The sequence below is a fragment of the Bombus vosnesenskii genome, unplaced genomic scaffold (genome assembly GCF_011952255.1).
Source record: "Bombus vosnesenskii isolate JDL3184/JDL3185 unplaced genomic scaffold, Bvos_JDL3184-5_v1.1 scf7180000016262, whole genome shotgun sequence".
Taxonomy (NCBI): domain Eukaryota; kingdom Metazoa; phylum Arthropoda; class Insecta; order Hymenoptera; family Apidae; genus Bombus; species Bombus vosnesenskii.
This window is the reverse complement of record NW_022884331.1, coordinates 798,691-818,914: the sequence shown is the minus strand read 5'-3', so window position 1 is coordinate 818,914 and position 20,224 is coordinate 798,691. Positions and strand designations below refer to the sequence as shown.

The 20,224-nt window shown below is 32.7% G+C and overlaps 2 protein-coding genes across 3 annotated transcripts; both read right to left on the bottom strand.

Moving 5' to 3' along the window:
* Positions 1-1,357: 1,357 nt before the first annotated feature.
* LOC117241991 (flexible cuticle protein 12-like) lies at positions 1,358-2,531 on the bottom strand. 2 transcript variants are annotated; one of them, XM_033508314.1, is made up of 2 exons: positions 2,302-2,404; positions 1,358-1,856 (listed from the first exon to the last, which is right to left on the bottom strand). In XM_033508314.1, the coding sequence occupies exons 1-2, from the start codon at positions 2,308-2,310 to the stop codon at positions 1,542-1,544; spliced, it is 324 nt and encodes a 107-aa protein (XP_033364205.1). In that variant the 5' UTR covers positions 2,311-2,404; the 3' UTR covers positions 1,358-1,541. The 2 variants fall into 2 exon arrangements, 1 of the variants encoding a protein (XP_033364205.1); XR_004495157.1 differs by lacking the exon at positions 2,302-2,404 and adding an exon at positions 2,437-2,531 and having other exon boundaries at positions 1,745-1,856.
* A 2,478-nt stretch (positions 2,532-5,009) lies between these two features.
* Positions 5,010-6,393, bottom strand: LOC117241994 (flexible cuticle protein 12-like). Its single transcript, XM_033508318.1, has 2 exons — positions 6,253-6,393; positions 5,010-5,362 (listed from the first exon to the last, which is right to left on the bottom strand). The coding sequence occupies exons 1-2, from the start codon at positions 6,259-6,261 to the stop codon at positions 5,051-5,053; spliced, it is 321 nt and encodes a 106-aa protein (XP_033364209.1). The 5' UTR covers positions 6,262-6,393; the 3' UTR covers positions 5,010-5,050.
* Between the last annotated feature and the right edge of the window lie 13,831 nt (positions 6,394-20,224).

Below are 20,224 nucleotides of genomic sequence, written 5' to 3'. Positions count from 1 at the left end.
GGAGAATTTGCGGACCTTTATTCATTCTCTCTGTCTAGCACCATTCGTATCATCTGTTTTAGTCGCACAGTATTTCTGTGCTTTTTGTGTTTAGAACCATTCATATTCTGTCCTTGTCACATACTATTGTTCTCTCTATCTAGAACCGCTTGTACTTCTGACCTTATCGTACACTGTCGCTCCTCTGTCTAATACGAGAGCATATGTTTGTGCTTATCGTACAATATTGCATTCCTTAACTACGAGCAAGTCATGTTTTGCCACCTATCATGCTTCAAGTTGTAGTTATTTCCCTTACGCATTAGTGTACGACAAAAACGGATACATATTGTAATATCGTGGAAATTAAATTAATATTGTGTAAATAACTTTACAGTTATTTGACCACTCTCGTCACAACGAATCTAACACACACACACTCTCTCTCTCTAACAACTCTATCAATTCACACGACTCTACTCTTCGACGACTCGATTACATCTAACGACTCTACTCTTCGACAACTCAATTAGCTCTAACTCGCAACACGCACACTTTTCGACTCGCACACTCTGATCTTTCGGTCGTCCCGCCTTGGATACCGAAATCGTCCTTCTAACGTTGTCTATTGTTTTCCTCATACCTATGTAAGAACTATCAACTACGTGCCTTTAGTCACATAGGCACTCTTAAATGTAAAAAATGTAAACGAACTACAGAAAGACGACGTACACGGTTTTTCTATTTTCAACCGATTTCTAATTCGAACTACCTTACGATATTACAATATGCTGTATTGCACAAAAAGGGCGACAGTGTGCGACAAGGAAAGATGTATGTCTTGTGTTAGACGAAGAGGGCGACACTGTACGATGACAGGAGGAAGTTGGTGGAGACGGGAGCAAGCTAGTGAAAAGATGTGGAAACAGGCAGAAACTGGAAGGGACGTATGAAAACACGCATAAATGGAAAAAGATGCGTAAAAAGGAATGTAAGCGGAGGGAGATGCGTGAAAATGCATTGAGTTTCACATCACCATCAGTTAATAGTTAATGCACCCCAAATATCACGTCTGTGCTTAATGGTTCTTAAGAGAACGATATACATATTGTATTTAATTCATTCGTCATTTAATTTAGAGGAATATATAGTAACTAATGAGAACATTATCGAAAATGGTCACGTTTGTTTCATATCTCTTTTGTGGCCTGACATCAGTACATACACATATATATGTATAGGCACTATGTATGAAATACATGCATGTGTAAGACAGGATGGAAATATAATACTTATGAATAAAAGAGTGTATATAAAAACAAGTAGCTTGTTTAATAATTATATTATATGTTAAACATTAACATAAGTATGTTACAAAACAGAAATGTACTATGGTACATTTGTACAATTGTTTTTATGGTGAGATACACATAAAATATGTACAATATAGATTTCAACAACAACAAAATCAATCTAATGTAATCGTGGTTTTCGTCTTAATTCGTAGATGGTACTTGGAGTGTGGCAATTGGTGAATGTCATATGTCAAATATTTGTATCATTTAAACATGGGGAAGATGTTCTCCCTGTGGATGGAAACCATCCTCGTCGGCAACGTAGTTCACAGTGTATGCAACATTGGTATTTGGATCGACAAAGGAGTAGCTGCCGCGAATTGTCAGGAATTGTCCATCAGATCCACCATTGACTAATTCTGCAGATTCCTGTTTAGCTTGTCCGTCGGAAAGTTGGTAACCGTAGTTATAACTGCCAAGACCGATATTATCAGAAGGAGTTTCTTTCACGACGACTGTTTCCTGATGTTCTTGTAGAGGAACTGCTACAGCAATAGCGACAAAGGCGGCAAAAGCAATGATCTAAGAGAAATTAAAGTATATTTATTAATTAAATAGCATATACACCAACAAAGTTAGGAAATAAAAATTTACAATTGATAAACTGCCTATAATCAATTTATTTTTGATGTACACATTTATAATTAATTATTTTTGTTAGCGTGTTACTATATCAAATATATCTATACAAAAGAAATTTGTAATATTTTTACCCTTAAATTTATCTCGACATTACAGTAGGACAGATTAAAAAAATGAAAATAATAAAAATTGCAAATTTATTTGTATCTAGAATATGTAAAAAAGAAAGCTATACGTATAGTAAATTAAAATTAGACAAAGATCAATATACATAGAATATTGAGTATTTTATGTTCTTCTAATTATTTTATAATCAGGTTTTTGCAATAATTTATATCTATTTGAACTTGTAATTGATCTCTGTATCATTTACTATGATACCTACGGTTTTCATTTTGAAGATGGATGTGTATGTTTGGTTAGTCCCGATTGAAAGACTGATGTCGATACTGAGAAACGTCTCGAATTTTATAGTGGCCCTCCTTCTGCCAAAAATTGCATGGTTTCACGATAAATTCACCTTTCACCTTTCCTAGTCCTGTTAAAGGCACCTTATGGTTGCTCGGCCTTCGTTGTAAAAGTGTGTTGGTTTGGCGAAATCGAAGATCGCGACTTCCCTTCCCTTGGAAAACTGATTTAAAATAAGTTACGGCTAATTATAGAAATAATGAATATATTTGTATGCTTGATGACTACAACTGAATTAAACTACATATATTACCTATGTAGTCTAAGTGATGAAAGGAAGTTGTAGAAAAAAGACAGTTCTCAAAATAATTTTATGTTTCCGAAAACGTAGTAAAATTCTATCTAAATATATCGATAATTTATTCAGTTTATTGTAATATGTAATAAATCTCAATAAACTAATGGAACACGTAGTATGTAATTATATCAAATAGGTAACCTAATATCTAGTTTAGATTGTCACATGAATATGTGAAAAATGAAAATATTTTTTAAGATATTATTTATTTAAAAATTTATTTTTCTGTCGTATTCCACGGAATAATTTTTTATCCATAAGAAAAAATGTGTAACGAACAATTTTATATCATTTCAAGACAAGTTTGAAGTATTTTAATGAATTCACATAATTTAGGAAGTACGATCAGAAAATATAACATTTTCTATAATTCATAAAGATAAAGAAGACGTCCAAAAAGTTGCTATAATTATAAGGATAGGAGGATTCTGGATATAAAATGTAAAATGAAAGGCAATATGAGTTTCTACATATTTATTGATTCTTTCTATTTTAACGAAATTAAATTTTTTGTATTTAGATACTAAATAGTTTTTAATTGTGCCAAAATTATATTTCACTTAGTTTGTACTTTTTTTTATGTGCACAACTTTAAGAAAATCCTTGATAACATATACAATCCAGGATAATCGGTTTCTAATCAACGCTTATCGATTTCTAAATCGATTCTAAATATCCTATAATTTATTCTATTTTTACAACACGTATCGTTACGACATCATCTTGTCAAATATACGCAATCGTTTCATGGTGTCTCATCATTACGAACCCGTGTAGTAATGGTCAATAGGTGAAATTATCGCTTTGAAAGCTATACCTTCCATCGCCGATTCTCCTTTCCCTCTTCCAACGAATGATTTAGTTTGTTTAATTTTATATTTTATTTGAACCTCTGCTTTCTACTTATTTAATTGTATTTTTTATTTGGAACTACTTTGTTGTGTGGACACAGCAGATGAAATATATTTAAAAAACGAAGGAACAATAAATTTATTGTTTGGTTTACAACATTATTTAATGTCCTCCGCTTTTTAAATATGTTTAAATACAATTATTAGAGAAACTTTATTGTATTTCACGATACTATAATGGTATAAATTAAATGAAAAAAGAATATATTGAAAAATGAAACTATTTATTGTTAATAATACTATTGTTCCCACAATAAAATTATTATATAATAAAGAGAAAAATTACAATTTTTTTAAACAAACACCCTATATAAAAGAGAACTCATACCTCTGTATATGATTTACATTACTGTTACATCATTACAATATTATACTTTTAAAAAGATACATTCAACAATCTTGATATGAATAAATTGTATACATAACCCATACCAAATTGTACAATAAATTGTTCTTGAGTCATTGATAACTTATACAATTGGTTGATACGACGTTAAATAATTGAAATAAAAAGAAATTATATAATTACTAATTCTGCCTATAAAACTTCTTATATCTACAATTCTTCCATTTCAACAAAATCTAATCTTTTAACCCAAAATCAATCAAATTAGACTAGATATTGAAGCAAAGTTTGAAGTTTTCTTAAAAGATGTAATTTTCAAATTAAAACATTCTACAATTGGCGTTCAAATCTCATATACTTCAAGAAGTAGTAAACACACAATATTGGGGCTCTATGGAAAAGCTAATGGCAAAGCCATACAACTCTTTGAGGAACTTTTTTGGTACATAATGAATAAAAGAAAATATGTTTTTTTAAGCATGAAAAGACGAATACTTGATTAGAATACATAATACAACCATATCAGCCATAAGTTAGTCACTTATTAATCACAGATTTATTGGAAATCTCTAACAAAGTGTATTTTATTTAATATTCTACCATTAAATACTAATATCATGAGACATATAGAGTAACTGAAACAACAGATCTATGATAAAGGTAGTAAAAAATGTTTGATATGTACTAAATGTCACATTTGGTTCACGCATACTTGAAATTCTAATACTTGTGATCGTCGGTGTAATCTAGAAACTAATAGACTGTAGATTTGTAAGTTTGCATTTCTATGGACATTTGTAATTAAAGAAATACAATTTAGAGATTCGTTTTGCGTATTAAAAATTAGAACGAATACTTTACTATGGACATTTTTTATATTTTTACATACTATATGTACTCTGTAAATTTTAAATCTCCCACAAATGCATGAAAATCCGCAATGTGGCAATAAATGTTAAATATGTCATGTTAAAACGTGAATCAAAATTCTGTCATCTAAAAATTAAGCAAGAAAAGAAACAAGAAAGGGTAAACTGTGAAAAAAGGGAAGAAAATATACCAAGGAAATACTTAAATCAAAAATTTATTTAAAACTAAGGGTATGTACAGCTCAAGCAGGGATATGTTCGCCCTGTGGTTGGAATCCATTCTCATCGGCCACGTAGTTGACGGTGTATTTCACGTTGGTTTGTGGGTCTACCCAGCTGAAGCTTCCACGAACAGCCAAAGATTCGTTTTCGGTTCCTACGTTAACCAATTCGGCGGATTCCTGATGAGCTTGTCCATTGGAAAGTTCGTAGCCATAGTTGTAACTGCCCAGGCCAATATTGTCAGAGGGTGTCTCCTTGAGGACCAGTACGTCTTCTTGACGAACTTGAGGAGCAGCGGAAACGGCGACAACGACGAGGGCGAAAGCGACGAACTGCAACGAAGAAGAAAGTAACTAACATTTGATATGAAATTGAATATCGATACACTTAAAACGTAAACGAATACGTTCTGTTGAATCCATAAAGATTCGTGTAGATGAAGAACCCGATAATAAAAGTACAGAGAAAGATGATACAAATTATTTTCGAATTCCTTTAGAATTGTTTTGAAATTGATTATTGAATATGCCATGGTAAAAGTAGAGTAAAAATCATCTAAAGAATCTTTTGAATTGTTTTAACGTCAATTATCGAATCGTGGATCGAAGTAATAGACTTAAGAAGATATTTAGTAGCCGATCTGGCAAAAACTGAGGATTATTTTAAAAGTCTTTTGGATCGTTTTAAAATCAATCATTAAACCGTGAATCGCAACGAAGTATTACTGGCTTTTCGTCTGTAAACACTATGTTATCTCGTTGTTTTATTTCAAGCGCCTGTTTAATTATCCCGCGTGATTCGTCACTGTCTTCCGGTGGCAAGAACGCACATGTTATGCAAGGAGATCCGTTACCGGTGATTTACTTAAAATAATTCTACAAACATATTTGCATGTTAACAATAGGCAAGAGAAAAACGATACTAAACGTAAATTGCTGGATGCAGTATCGCTCTATCGTTAATGGTACATAACGATCCTGTGCGCGTTAATTGCACGCTCGTAATCGCTAGATCATCGGCGATCTCTTACGAATGATCATTTTCCATTTCAAGAATAAAAATCCACTAATGGAAGCAAACGAAGCTTCCATTTTTATTATTTTCATTTTTATAAATTGTAATTTTATATGAAATAAAGAAGATGAAATACGAATGAAACCACGACGATACACTTTTGACGTCCGATAAGAAATTTCGCTTAATACTCGAAGGAAACACGCACCAGTTTCATGATTGGTTGTTTTGGTTTGGATTGAACTTCTTTAGATTGTCAAAGACGATGCACAGGTGTTAACCTGAGATGAGTTAGATTACGATACTGATTCAATCATGATCCAGAGGACCGTTATATAGTCGGATTTCGAGATGAATTTTACCCCTTCCAAGTAACCGACTCCCAAAATTCTTCGGCGAAGATGTCGAAATCACCGAATGGCATTGGCCGACTGGCGGTGGTAGAACGATGACCGACAAAGGAAGAGGCGGTGAATGTCAGACAAGAATTCGAGGAAGAGCAGCCAGCAGCGAAAATCGCACGTGGTTTCACCGTGGATCCTGTACGGATCCTCGTCTTACCAAACTTGGATGGAACAATGGATGCGATCGGCGTCAGAAAATCCTTCCAGAAGTGTATAGGGCTTGGTATTACCGTTTCAGGCTAGCTGAACAAAGAAGATGATTATTTAAGAGGATATGAATTTATGGAGATGCAAGTGATGGTTATTTTGAGAAAACGTTGAGAAATACATTTCTGTATTATCGCAATAAGATGCAATGTTCTGAGAATGTTTACAAAGGGAGAGAAACTTTTTATGCAGGTAGAATTAAAATACTGTAAATTGTTATAGCAGAGAAATTTATTTAGTTGCAGTCAATTTTCGAGGATACTATTCTCGTTTCTTTTAGGGAAAAGTGAAATAGTAGATTATGGTACTAATATAACAACGTACAATGCTGTAGAAATATTTATAAAGAAATCTTTTCACGCTGGGAAAATTAAAATATTGTAAATTATTCTAATCTTTATAAGCGGAATCTTTTTCGATGCACTCAGTGTTTCAAATTCAGTGTTAAAAGTATTTTCGTATCATTTCATCTGCATTCTTCATTCATTGTCTTCATCCATTGACAAAGATGCACTGATTCGATCAGTACACTCATACAAATTCAATTAAACTGCATTTAATAACGAATAATTAAAACAAATTAAAACAAATTAAAACAAATTAAAACAAAACTATTAGTATGTTACAATAATATATGATTATTCTTATAATTTAACTGCGCATTCCTTTTTACGGATTTACAGAAAATGCAAAATTGAAATATTATAATATTAGTGTAGATAATCGATCGAGCCTCTTCTTAATGAAAGCATGTATTAGTAAAAACGATCAAGAGCGTGGTTGTATCAGCATAATTCATCCCAAATTAGATTTAGTCTGTCGTTACAACACATGGATCTTCAGCATTCACCGTCGTTTACATTTTTCACAAATTGATCGTCGATCGGAGCTATAATATTCGGAGGTCACGCAAACTAGTATTCATCTCTCCGAAAGGTGAATCCCGATATTCCGTAAAAGTCACGTTCGATCTTCTCTAACAAACATAACCGATCAGAAGCATAATGTCTGATTTTATCGGCAATTTTTACGTTACCATGACACGGTAGGGTTAATTGCGGCGAACAAATTATGCTTACGTTCAAAACGTTCACTTTATGCAGCGCTTCCGTGCGATATTTTTTCGTAACAATCTCTTAATGAAGAATGGAAAGTCACTGTTTAGCTTTAGGTGTAGCTTAAATTAAGCAGTAATATTATATTTATCATACACATACATTTTCTCGTGTTGATATTTTGTTATATCTTGACAATTCTTATCATTACGTAATAATTCATCGTTACTTAATATTGTTCTTCAGAAATCACGATTGACATAATCGTTTAAAATTAGCGGTTAATCAGATATTATACATATTCATTATTAATCGCCAACCCGTGATTCAAAATATTGCTTAATTATCAATTATTACAACGAAAGATTATTCAGATTATTAAATTATAAACATTATAAACGTCGAACGTTTTATGATTTTAAAATAATTTTAAAAAAATTTTAGCGAAAAGCGACATACATTACGCAACGATATAATATTTTCGCTTTATCAAAGTTATTAGTAACGTTATTAGTGCCGTTACTAGTAAATCCAATACCACATTAAAATACATATTTTACGAAACTTTAGCTCTCTGACGACAGATCGGAATTAGATAACTACCGTTGGGAATTTTTTGCGGTTTTTCAGATTCATTCTTTCCTCCAGTAGCGTTTCGCAATCGTGGCGTAAATCGCTTGATGGAACCACCGATGACATCTCGTTTTCACGGACGATACTCGTTTATAAATCTTGCAAATATATTCAAACCCACAAGGATTAAAAATAAAGATCGCGGGGAGGCGTCTCGTATAGGATTACGTCAAATCGACCTTGCTGTTGCTCTAAGTTACTCATTCTTTCCCGTGGAACATTATAAAAGCAGAACAAAGACGTCCTTCGTTCTCTAATTTCTCTAAAAAAAAAAAACGAAACAAGGGATCAAAGAGAAGAAAGAAGGTACGTATGGAAGTTCGAAAAGAAAGTCAGTGGGTGTTACGTAAGCGTCGGAGGCCGTTTATGGCATAAGGTTTATGCTAATGCTCAAAAGAGCAAGGCATCGTTGCAGAAGAGGAACGAGACGACGTGGAAAGGGAAGAAGATGAGTCCTGGTCGCGAGAAGATCTATGTTCTCTGTGTCACGATTCTTTCTTTCTTTTTTCTTTTTTCTTCAGGCCTCTTTTTCTTCCTTGGGATTTTATATCCTTGTAATTGATCGAAAGCTACGTAGAATGGCAAACGACGCGTGTAATAAAGAAGGCAGGCTCGTTTCATGAGATTCCCATGTAGTTACGTTTGCGTACTCGACGTTCTTTGCTCATTATCGATTGCAAGACTTCTAGTATTCTTATCTAGACGTTTGCAAAAAGATTTCCGTGAAATCCTATATTACAGGTTTAAACAAAATAAAAAAAGTTAAATGAAACTTTTAATTTAAAGCTCGAATGATGTTTGTTTTATTTATATTTATATATATGGTATTTCTATTTTTTTAAATATATGTATATATATTGTAAATAAAAAGAAATATATAATATGAAATAACTTTTATAAATAGCGTTAAGGAAAAAATAAGGACGAGGTACTATTGTATTTATTCTAAATATTTAGATTGACAAAATTACAAATTTGTAGGTAAAATACATATTTATTATGAAAACCATTTTATAAGAGCTCATGTCTGAGTAGATTGTTAGCTATTGATTTAGAGTTTTAGATGCGTATAGATTGAACTTTAATGCTCTGGATTTCTACAAGAGCCTTTGAAGATAGTCTTTGAAGGGATACGAAAGGATTGATATTTCCGTTTTCATTCTGACAATGAGTGATTTGACATAATCGATTCTTTTGTTGGCAATGGCACTTGTACAATTTCGTCGAGTCATGTATTTGAAAACCTGACATTCAAAATTCTTCTTGTGGCAGAGTAAAATCGCTTCTGTATTTGTTTAGACAAGAATTGATGCGAGAGAATTAACTTGTTACTTTATTTTTGAATGAGTGTTTACAAAAAATAAACGTTAGGTGTGACATTACTTAAAATAATAGTTAAAGTATTAAAGTAAAAATAACAATTGAATCGCTATGTTTATTTAAATTACAATTAATATTCTTTTTTAAAATCACATCAACCCATAATGGCAACTCAGTAGAAATAGTAAGCAAAGTATTATAATTTTTGGGAAACATATTCGTTTGTTTCAAATTTGTAATTTTGTAATTCTTGATTCAAATATTTTGTAGAAGAATTTTAATAATAATAATTTCAAGTTCCTTTTTTATCTATTATCTTCTATGTTCTATTTCGATAAATTCATCATACAAAATGAAATAAATTTATCATACAAAAATTCTGTTGTTAAAAAAAATAATCAGGTCGCGAAGTAGAAATTGTTATAATAACTAAGGCGATATAAATTTCAATCTAAATTGTTCAAAACTGAAATGCAGATTCTTATTTAAGACATACTTCATTACGCCATAAATAATGTTCCTAATGTCATTAAAATACAGAAGAGTGAAATATTGGTTATAATGATGGTCGGCTATCGTCTACCAAATGTCGCTTTCAAAGTTATTAAGCTATCGCGGAAACGAGAAAACGAAATTTATCAACGGATTAAGCAACTGTGCCTATCTTTAAACAAAATAGCATAATTGATTTTTGTCAAGGATTCGTAGACAGGTTCCTCTTTGTGGCATTTTTCATTCTCCAATATTCAGGAAGTACGTACAACTTCTAACTCCAAAAGGACACTAATTTTACTTCTATCTTCTTTCGAAATTTAGAAAAATTCTTTACATAACATTTACGCTTTTAAACATTTAAAAGTATGTTATCATACCGTCATAGATGATTAAACTTCTTTCTTGTAACCATTATCGATAGCGAAAATGGTTTTTGACTACTTTCGACCATGGTTAATTTTGATCGATCTTACTGGTAATTAGTAACCAACATTGCCACTTTTTTATTTTATATCTCTAATCTTATATAGCCTACATTGTTCTTTTTGTACAAAATGCATCGTAATAAACTTGTTTATGTAATACACCGTGTGTTCATCGTGTACAGGTGACAATCGTAAACCACATGATTTATGTATCATTACGACTCGATGTACGCGCCGCGATCGCAACCGTAGAAGATAAGAAAAATGGCACCGAAATCGATCACGTTCTTTCCTATTCCTGTTACTTTCGTTCGTGCATACTTTCAGTGAAATTTCCGTTGATCAGGTTTCGTTAAGATGTTTCCCCACCCACGGGATCCTCTGCTCACAGTGAATATACTTACTTAGGTGGCACGACATTAGATAATCGGTTGAGTTCTTGCTGGCTCGTGCATCGGCGCACGGGTCGTGACTTTCCCCCTTTTTGCTGCAGCTCATCGTGAAGCGCGACGATATTGTATAATCGATTGTATACGATTCGATGGAGAATCCTCTTGCTCAGATTAGGGGACATAAATTTTAATCGATTAGTAATGGATTTAACTTAGCAACAAGCGGTAACAGCAATCGTCATTGATGATTTATGATTCGTTTCTTTTTTCCTCGTTTCTTCTTTCCCTTCATTGTCTTCTCTGTTATGAAGACGAAGCCTACGTTTACTGATTACTCTTCTTCTACTCAGGTTTTTTAATTACATGTTTAATTTTTTATTTTATAAAAAATTATTAATTCTGGTGATATAAATTTTGTTTTTACGTTTACAATAATATTTTAATGTATTATAAATGTGGAACAATAATTCGTTCAAGACATTTTTCAGACAAATAACGCAGACAATGTGGTAGCTTATTTAGTCATTTGATTTTTTATATTTATATTATTATGGTATCAGTATTCTATCCTACATTGTATAATATTAAGATCTTTGAGAATTTAGTGTACCAATAATTTTAATATACAATTTCTTACAAGTTTAATAATGATTAATGTACAATCTGTTGCAATATTTTTTAGTATACAGATGTATCTTCTTATAAGATAGATTTATTTCTACTTTTAAATGCACAATCGATGTTTTATTTATAATGAAATGTATAATCAATGACTCTAATGCTTTCTATAAATAGTAATTGATTGTGTAAACTTGTCAACTTAGAAACAGTCAGTGATGTAAATTCTTACCCATGATTTTGAAATTCCTGATATAGCTTTTAAGTGTCTTTAAAATGTTGTTTGAAGTATCTTATACGATAAAAGCCATTGGAAACGACTCTTTTGTCTTCTAATGATTTTGTTGTACTGTCTTTTCCCCTTTTTGCTAAAAATTGTTTCCAAAGATCAGCCAGGCAATACAATTTATTGCAATTCTGATGCCAATACCTCTCTAAAGAACAAAGAAATATTATTTAGAGACTCGAATAAATCACCGTTAAGACCAAACTAAACGTATTTTCATTAACCATCAGTCAGTTTTATCTTTTCGATCCAACAACCCCATAGAAACACAGCAAATGTTCCCTGAAGGAGGTGGCGAGGTAATCAAATTCCTTCTACTTTTTTAATAGAAATTGCAAAAATTACAGAAATAATCAAGATGTATATAATAGCGTATTGTAATTGAAAAATTTGTGACGGTGTGTCTCCTTTTCAATTTCCAAATGCAAGATGTAAATGGAAATTTTGTTCCTTCGTTTAAAGATAGTAAGTCTTCTATCATAGAATCGCAACGTGTAGAATAAAATATTACCATAATTGTTCTCGTAAGTATAATCTTGTAGCCCATAGGTTGCAATTGAGTCCTCTGAAATTAAGATAACAAGTAGGATTATAAATCCTAATTATACAGTCTTTAAGGAAGTGCAAGGAATTGACACATCATAGTTGATAATACATAAAAAATAAATAACAAGTTATTATTAATATAACACATATTTTGTCTTGTAATGTAAATAAAGATTTATATTCAAAATGGAACAGTATATTGGTGAAAATATTTTAAAGATGATCGCTTTATTATATTAAAATTCCAAGGATTATAATTAAATATACGTATTAACCATTTGCATTCCGAGAATTTGTTGATAAAAGTAATTCGAGCAGATTCGAGCAGTCAAACTCTTCGAATTCAAACGTTTTATTTCGAACAGAAAAAAATTATAAACATCTGTGGATTTATACAATACTTTATACTTCTTCTCTTTCTTAATCTTTTGTCGATGACGAACAACGAGCGACAATTTCCGTTGTTATAACGATTAAAATAACAATCTTGACTGAAACTCTTGCCAGTCTAAACCTGATTGATACGTTATATATTTTGTCGAAGAGAAACCGGAACTTGTTGAAACCGTAAGCGATGTCAATTATTTCGTCATGTTTCTCACGGGGATACTGACTTGAATACATCACTGATATCTTCTCAACCAATCTTGTGGTTCGTGCAACAGATGTAAAGCGTTCAAACGTTACGTTTGCTTATATAAATATATCTAACGAGTTTGATTGTCGCGATGCATATCAGAGTTGAGCTGTGATGACGATGACCGAAATATGGTCTTCCCGTTTCACTATTTTCAGTTTACTTAATCCTTGGATAAACTACCAGAAACCGTAGAATAAAGCTTTCGTTTGTGTCATCGTCTGATGGAATGAATAAATTATCCCTGAATAAGGACACTTCTATGTTCTAGAATAATTTCATTTCTGATTGCAGATATTGGTACATATATAGTAAAACAAAACAAAGTATATCATTAAAACTATTATAACAAAGGAAATTGAAGCAAAAATATTAATATTATTATTTTATCGATATCTTTAGGTAGCATCTATGAGCAGGCATAACAAATTCGAAAGAAGCTTGGTAAAAGGACCTTGAAATCAGGAATTCAATTCCTGAGTTGAAGTTGAAGTTCTTATAGAAAGTCCATACTAGAAAGTTTTCATCTTCCAATTTATTGACTAAAATTGATTTTATAGATAACTTAACCTATTCTTGAATTTACATACATAAAAGATATTTTATATAGAGAATGCCTTTTTTCTTAAAAAATTTTACGAACGCAAAAATATTATCCTAATTAAACAGTTGAAGTATCCACTGCTATAGACATTCAGTACATTTTCGTACATTTAAATTTGTTACAAAATGCATGAGAGACCCGCGGTCTAAAGATAATATAGAGTTACATAATTTAAATAATCACTTTTCAAATATTCTACTGCAACAACGTCCAAGCGTCCACCCACACAATTTTATCGAAGAAAAATTAACCAAAGACAAACTTTTCACTTAAAATCTTCCTACCAAAAGCAAACGCACAGTCACTTTATAAATTCCATTTCATCCATCATGTGTTCACAATCATTCTCTCGATTCCCAGAAAATTTCACTCTCTCTCGAAAACACGATCTCACGACAAGACGATTCATCGTTTTCTAAGTAGTCCCGTTCCATTGACGTCGATTAGTGTACTTACTCTTGTACATGACAAACCACTATATATATATACACTCGTTAATCGAACAATAATTAACCCTACAAGTCGAATATATCTAACAAGGCTCGTCGTGTCGATCCTATTGAAAAGGAATAAAATGGTAAGAAACTAGATGAGCATACGAAGCTGCTTTTCAAAGAGGAACCCGCGCACGAGAGTGAGGGATTTCGTAAGAATCGAGACTGGACCACACGAGGTCGACGTTGTCGTGGTCGTCGCCGACGACATCGTCTTCGTCGCCACCGACTTAAAGGCGCTTGGTTGCGTAACGAAACTAGCGAACACGATGGCACGGATCGGTTAAATGCCACCACTCTGTCGGTAGACGACCACCGATACATAGATACTATACTCTGTTGCGTTCGCATCGTACGTTTTTATCGTTGGAACTATCCGAGACACTCACAGGTGAATCGATTCTCTGTTAATAGTGGTGCTGGAGGTTGCGAGGGTGTTTCAAAAATGTCAGGGATCCGCGGCGCTTTGTAGATGATAGACGTTAGACTGGCTTGTTTCTGTAGAGTTGGATAAATTAGTACTCGATTTACGATTGGACGTCATTGAATTTTGTAGTTTAGTAATTTCGTTGGATTTCAGGGCGGTGAGGAGTTATTAACGATGAACTAATTAAATTAAGCGGGATTTAAATTTAAATATTAGAAATTTAGAATTTCCAGCTAACTGAGCATTATATGAATTGATTTGGATTTAATTAAAAATTGTATTCTATTACTTTAATTAAGTATGATGGAAATCTAAATTTATGCTATATTTGACATTAATTCAGATTAAAATTAGGTAATTATATTCTGTTGTGATATATCTAAATATCTCAGTATAAGATACAAAATATTTGCAATTTTGAATTTGGAGCTAACTGAACATTATATACGATGTTTGTATGTGACTAAATTTAAATATGAAGAATTTGATTGAAATATGATGAATTTTTATGTACACTAATTAGGTGTAAAATTGACAATTATAGACATTTGTAAACGTCGATGATATCACGATATATTAAAGAACATATTATTAAAGAGATCATATAGAGTAGATGAATTAACAGTTTCTATGATCGAACGCATCATTATTTAAATACCTATCATTGCTCGAATGCAAATCATTGCTCGCAGCTATACCTACTTTATACTTGATTTATTACGTTTAAGATTTCAAGAATATTCTCAGTGACTACGCTTTTATACCTTGTGCCTAATGATCTAGCGAAATGATCCATTTAAACACTATGAGGCGTATAATGATACGCGTATATAACAATATATATAAAACTATTCTGTAATGATTGAAATCGTTCTTAAACTTTATCTTGCCGCCTGCCAAAAACTCAGTTCGAGGATACTTTACATCATCATGAGCAATCGCGAAGCACATTATGCATTCGTGAGATTTCAAATGGTATCTTGGATTAAAGAGAAAAAGGAACGACACGGTCAATGATGATACGAATCTACCCCTTTACCTCGAAAGTGTCGTCTAGCCTGGCCGTCGTGAATCATTCTTCGTATACAAGACCGGTATCGATCGATTTATTTCGTTCGTGTCCTGAATAAATTATCGATAACATCCACAGAAGAGACTAATCGCGAATTCAACTTCCTCTCCTTTCTTCGGATACATAAGTAGCATTGCACTGGTGGAAAAGATAAAACCGTAAAATTTCGCCGATATTCAATTAACACTGAAACGCGTCATCTTTGTAACCGGCTGCTTAATACGCTTTCTCTCTTTAGACCTTCTTCCAGTTATTGTATTATGTAATTTCGCCGTGCAATTCAAATGCCAGCGGGCATTACCTTACCTGGATCAATGGAGTACCCAATTGAACGATTTTTTTCTTCCTTCTTTTCCTTCGGTTATTGTGATTGCTTGCAATTAGTGGAGCACTGATTTATGTACAGTAGTCGTTATTAACGTTCGAACACCACGGTGTTGGAGAGATTACTGCTTTACGATAATGTTACTGACTTAATTATCTTTTAATAAATACTCTTTTAAAAACACTTGTCATACTTAATAGTTTTATTTATTTAATGTGCACAATAAGCAATAAACTAAATCATTGCACGTACATGATCAGAAATAAAAATGAAAGTAAAATTCGTTTAAATCATCTGAAATGTATGTGAATACATTTGATTATGATACAATGTGAATTTTGATTATTTTAATTGATTATTTAAACCATATGATCTTGGTGCAAGATTGTAGTTGGTTTCGAGATAATATTAGGTTCTATTGGAACAAAATGGACCATACATAATTCAATAAAATAATATAAAACAAAAAATAGTATGCATCGATTATTTGCTTACAAAACGAAAGAAATTTTTGAGACAACCTAATATATTCGAAAATTAACACGCAAACTTGAGAATTATGTGAATTGGATAGAAATGAAATGTGCACATAGAGCATTGATCTGTGAAGAAGAAATGAGTAAGTCACTTCCTACTTCCTAGTGACTAGCTTTCATTTTCAATTTGATATTTTGAAAGTTGCAATTTTTTGCGAGTTATCTCACGTAAAATTTGTATATTTGTACTATATATCTTGCGATCATGATGTTCGTGTCTCGTTACAGTGCTGAAGAAATTTTTAAATGTTTCGTACAATATACGTAATAGATTCATAAAAGATTTCCACAGGTGTTCGAATACTTTTGTGAGTCACTGTAGATCAAGTCACTCCTAGCAAGGGTTAGAGAAGAACCAACATTATTGGCGCATCAATACGGTTGGCCTAGATGGTTTCAACGATATCTTGCCATAGTATCGCGGTTCACAGGCCGACGTGAACTTTCCGTTCCAACGTTCCATGGCTCCCCTAATCCTTCGAGCATCCTTCTTCGGCCATACTCACGCGAGCACAATTGATTTATTTCGCGGATTCCAACGACATAACAGTCGCGCAAACCGCGGCTATATGACGAGGTCTAACCACCTGTGTGCTGCAAATGTATACGCACCGCTGCATTATGATCTTCGTAAATCATCAGGAATCTTCCGAGTGCTGCTAGAACGACGCTTCGCGATAAGATAGTTTTCAGTAAGCAGATGAAGATGAAGAGCATTAAACGCAGATTTTAAACGAGTTCGAGTAGTTAGGTACTTGAAAGACAGCATTTTTTACTTTCATTTTATCTAATTAAAGTTGTATCCAGCTGTATTCTGTGAGTGCTATTAGCGGCTACCATAATATAGTTGCATTTCACAGGCTTATACAATGCTATATATTAGAATACATTAGACTAGTCTGTTATCGAGTAGTCGTACAATATTTGCATTATTATAAATAGACATATTGTTCGTAACAGATGTCAATTACAGAGATGCCGTTGCTTAACTGTAACTAGATCAATTGAAGAAGACCCTTTTAAGAGATATTTTACTATCTCGTTCTTACTTAGGATCAAAGATGTTATGTTGAAACACAGCACTTGTTTTTTCAATAATTAAATTCAAATAAAAGTAGGAAGCTTCGGTATCTTAGTTTAATCCCTTGTAAATTGCTCACATAAATCATTTTCTTGCCACTTGTTTAACTTGACACGTTTTTTATTTGGAAGTTCTCTTTTTAGTGGTAGAAGGAAGCTGATAAAACATTTTAACAAAAAATAAACAGGTTACGCGTCTGACAAATTTTCTCAAATAAAAACCGAACAAGATATCTTCCGCATCACTGCATTACTTCATTCAATTAATATTTATACAATGCCATCAATAAACCTGTTCTACGATAGTCAGCGTCATTGAAGTGAATTTTCTTCACTGGCGCGATGGCAGTTAGCTCTGTTCAAAGGCCACTACTAGATAAATCATATTCAAACCTGAAGCATCGATACGTCGACATCGCCAAGAAAAACACCAGTTCGTCCCGTTCACGTGGAAATATCAACGTCGAGTACTGCGTGATAGGCGTTTCGATCAACCACAAGTGTTAATCGCTCCTCCTATTTCTCCACCTCTTGCTTACAACCTTCAAATTATTTCATCACGAACTAGGTCCCCTCTATAATTAACCAATCAACCAAATTGACATGAATTATTGGAAATAACTAGAAATAGTGAAATGTCATATACAATAGTTTAAACCGAAAATTGTTCGGATAACCGAGTAATTCCAATAATAAACGTTCGCACATAACGTGATTATCCCAATAAGTGTTTGTATGTATCATGGGTCGGATAATAGATGCTTGGCATTAACTAGTTCGGATGAACGAGGTACGGGTGAAGAAAGTTCTGCTCAAAAAGTTTGATTTATAAATTATTTTCCTTACAAGTGAGGATATTCTATTAGTGGTTTGTAATTGATGTTTATATCAAAAGTTTTAAATTCCCGATTTTCTAAAATGATAAAAGCACGAATGCTTGTCTTCTTTTGGAACTTTTTGTCTCTGCAGACATTAATTGAAGAAAATTTGTGCGACGGAATTAAATATACGGAAATAAATATTAGATTTAACGAAACTTCAAATAATTTATTAATTTTTTCTATGAAGGTTTTGTAACGACATGTGAGTACGTATAGTTAGTCGCATTATTTAAGATAGTAAATTAGCGATCAAAAGTTTGTCCCTACATAAAATTGTGAAAGTATCCTTTTTATGATGTGACAGCTGACCTCTCGATTGATTATTGCTAACTCCACAACAACGGTGAATACCTGAGAGATAAGTCATATGAAAATATCATCAATATCCTGTGAATAATAGTTTCATTTAAGTGCAATTATCTACACCTTGTCTAAGGAACGTTACTATACATACACACAATAGAGAAAAGAAACGAGTGGACAGCTGGTGGAAGCAGGTATCAATTAAATTTAATCGAACTGGTACTAGTGCCATAATATTCAAGTTCTATTTATTATATATCCTTATAGCTTTTTGGTAAATGATTGAAATTAATATTTACATTTTCTTGTAGAAAGATCCCTATTTAACGAAACTGTATCTATACTTATATCTACTATCTGTCCACTTATCTTTGCCTCAACTATATAGTAGTAAAAGTATAGTAGAACTATATTTTATAATTTTTCGAAGTATGCAAATCATTATGGACAAGAGTGCGTATTCACTCGTGAAAACATGAAAGCGCTTTCCCTAGTTCAAGTACAAATTCGCAATACCTTACCATCATGACAAGGACAATAAACGCATAGCGAAAGCTGTATCTCGGCCAAGGCAAGATAATCAAGAATCACACGAAATTATTATTTTTCACACGATATTCTTCCAGGCCATCCGCTGGCCTTCGTCTTACGTTCTCCGTGTTCACCTGTTTTTTTCGATATTTTTGGAGAAACAAGTATCTCACGGCCAACTTTCCTCGTCGATGGGGGCAAGTGCATCGTCGTGGTCAGAAGAAATGACGGTTGCGGAAATGCAATTTCGCCCGAGAACGGCATTTCGGTTCGAAGCCCCTCTTGACCGATCGTGACTCGTGTTGTCTCGCTATTGCGACAGAACGACTCCTCGTTACCTCTCATGTAGATGCAGCAGTACGACCTTTGCAGTAACGTTGCGCGATTGAAAGAAGACGAAGAAGAACAGTGATAGAAGAAGGATATAGTACCTGACGAAATTCGGAACTCGCTTTTTGTCTAGCGAATATCTTAATGTTCCGTGAGATTCGTATCTATTTATGAAATATGCTCAAAAACGAAACAATGATTACATAAAACGGAATTGTCGTATAGAGGAAAGTCTTCGATCTTGCAGAATTTATATTAATTTACCTGTAGATTTTTTACTTAAATTAGGTTTTTATTCGGTTGATTTGTTAAATAAATTTCATTTTAATTTTTAAAATTTTAAATTTTAAAGTTAATTTTTTCACATATTCGACATATCTTTATTACCATTACTGCTCCAAATGATGCTGATAAACTTAGTATTAATTTATATTATTAAAATAATTCGTTCATTTTTTATTATTTAACATCTCTGTAATGTTGCGTTATTTTTGTATTGGAAATTGACAAAATCTGCCCTTCTGTTTTAAACACCTTATACGTACAAATATGTATATAGAGAATTTTTCGAGTGTTTTC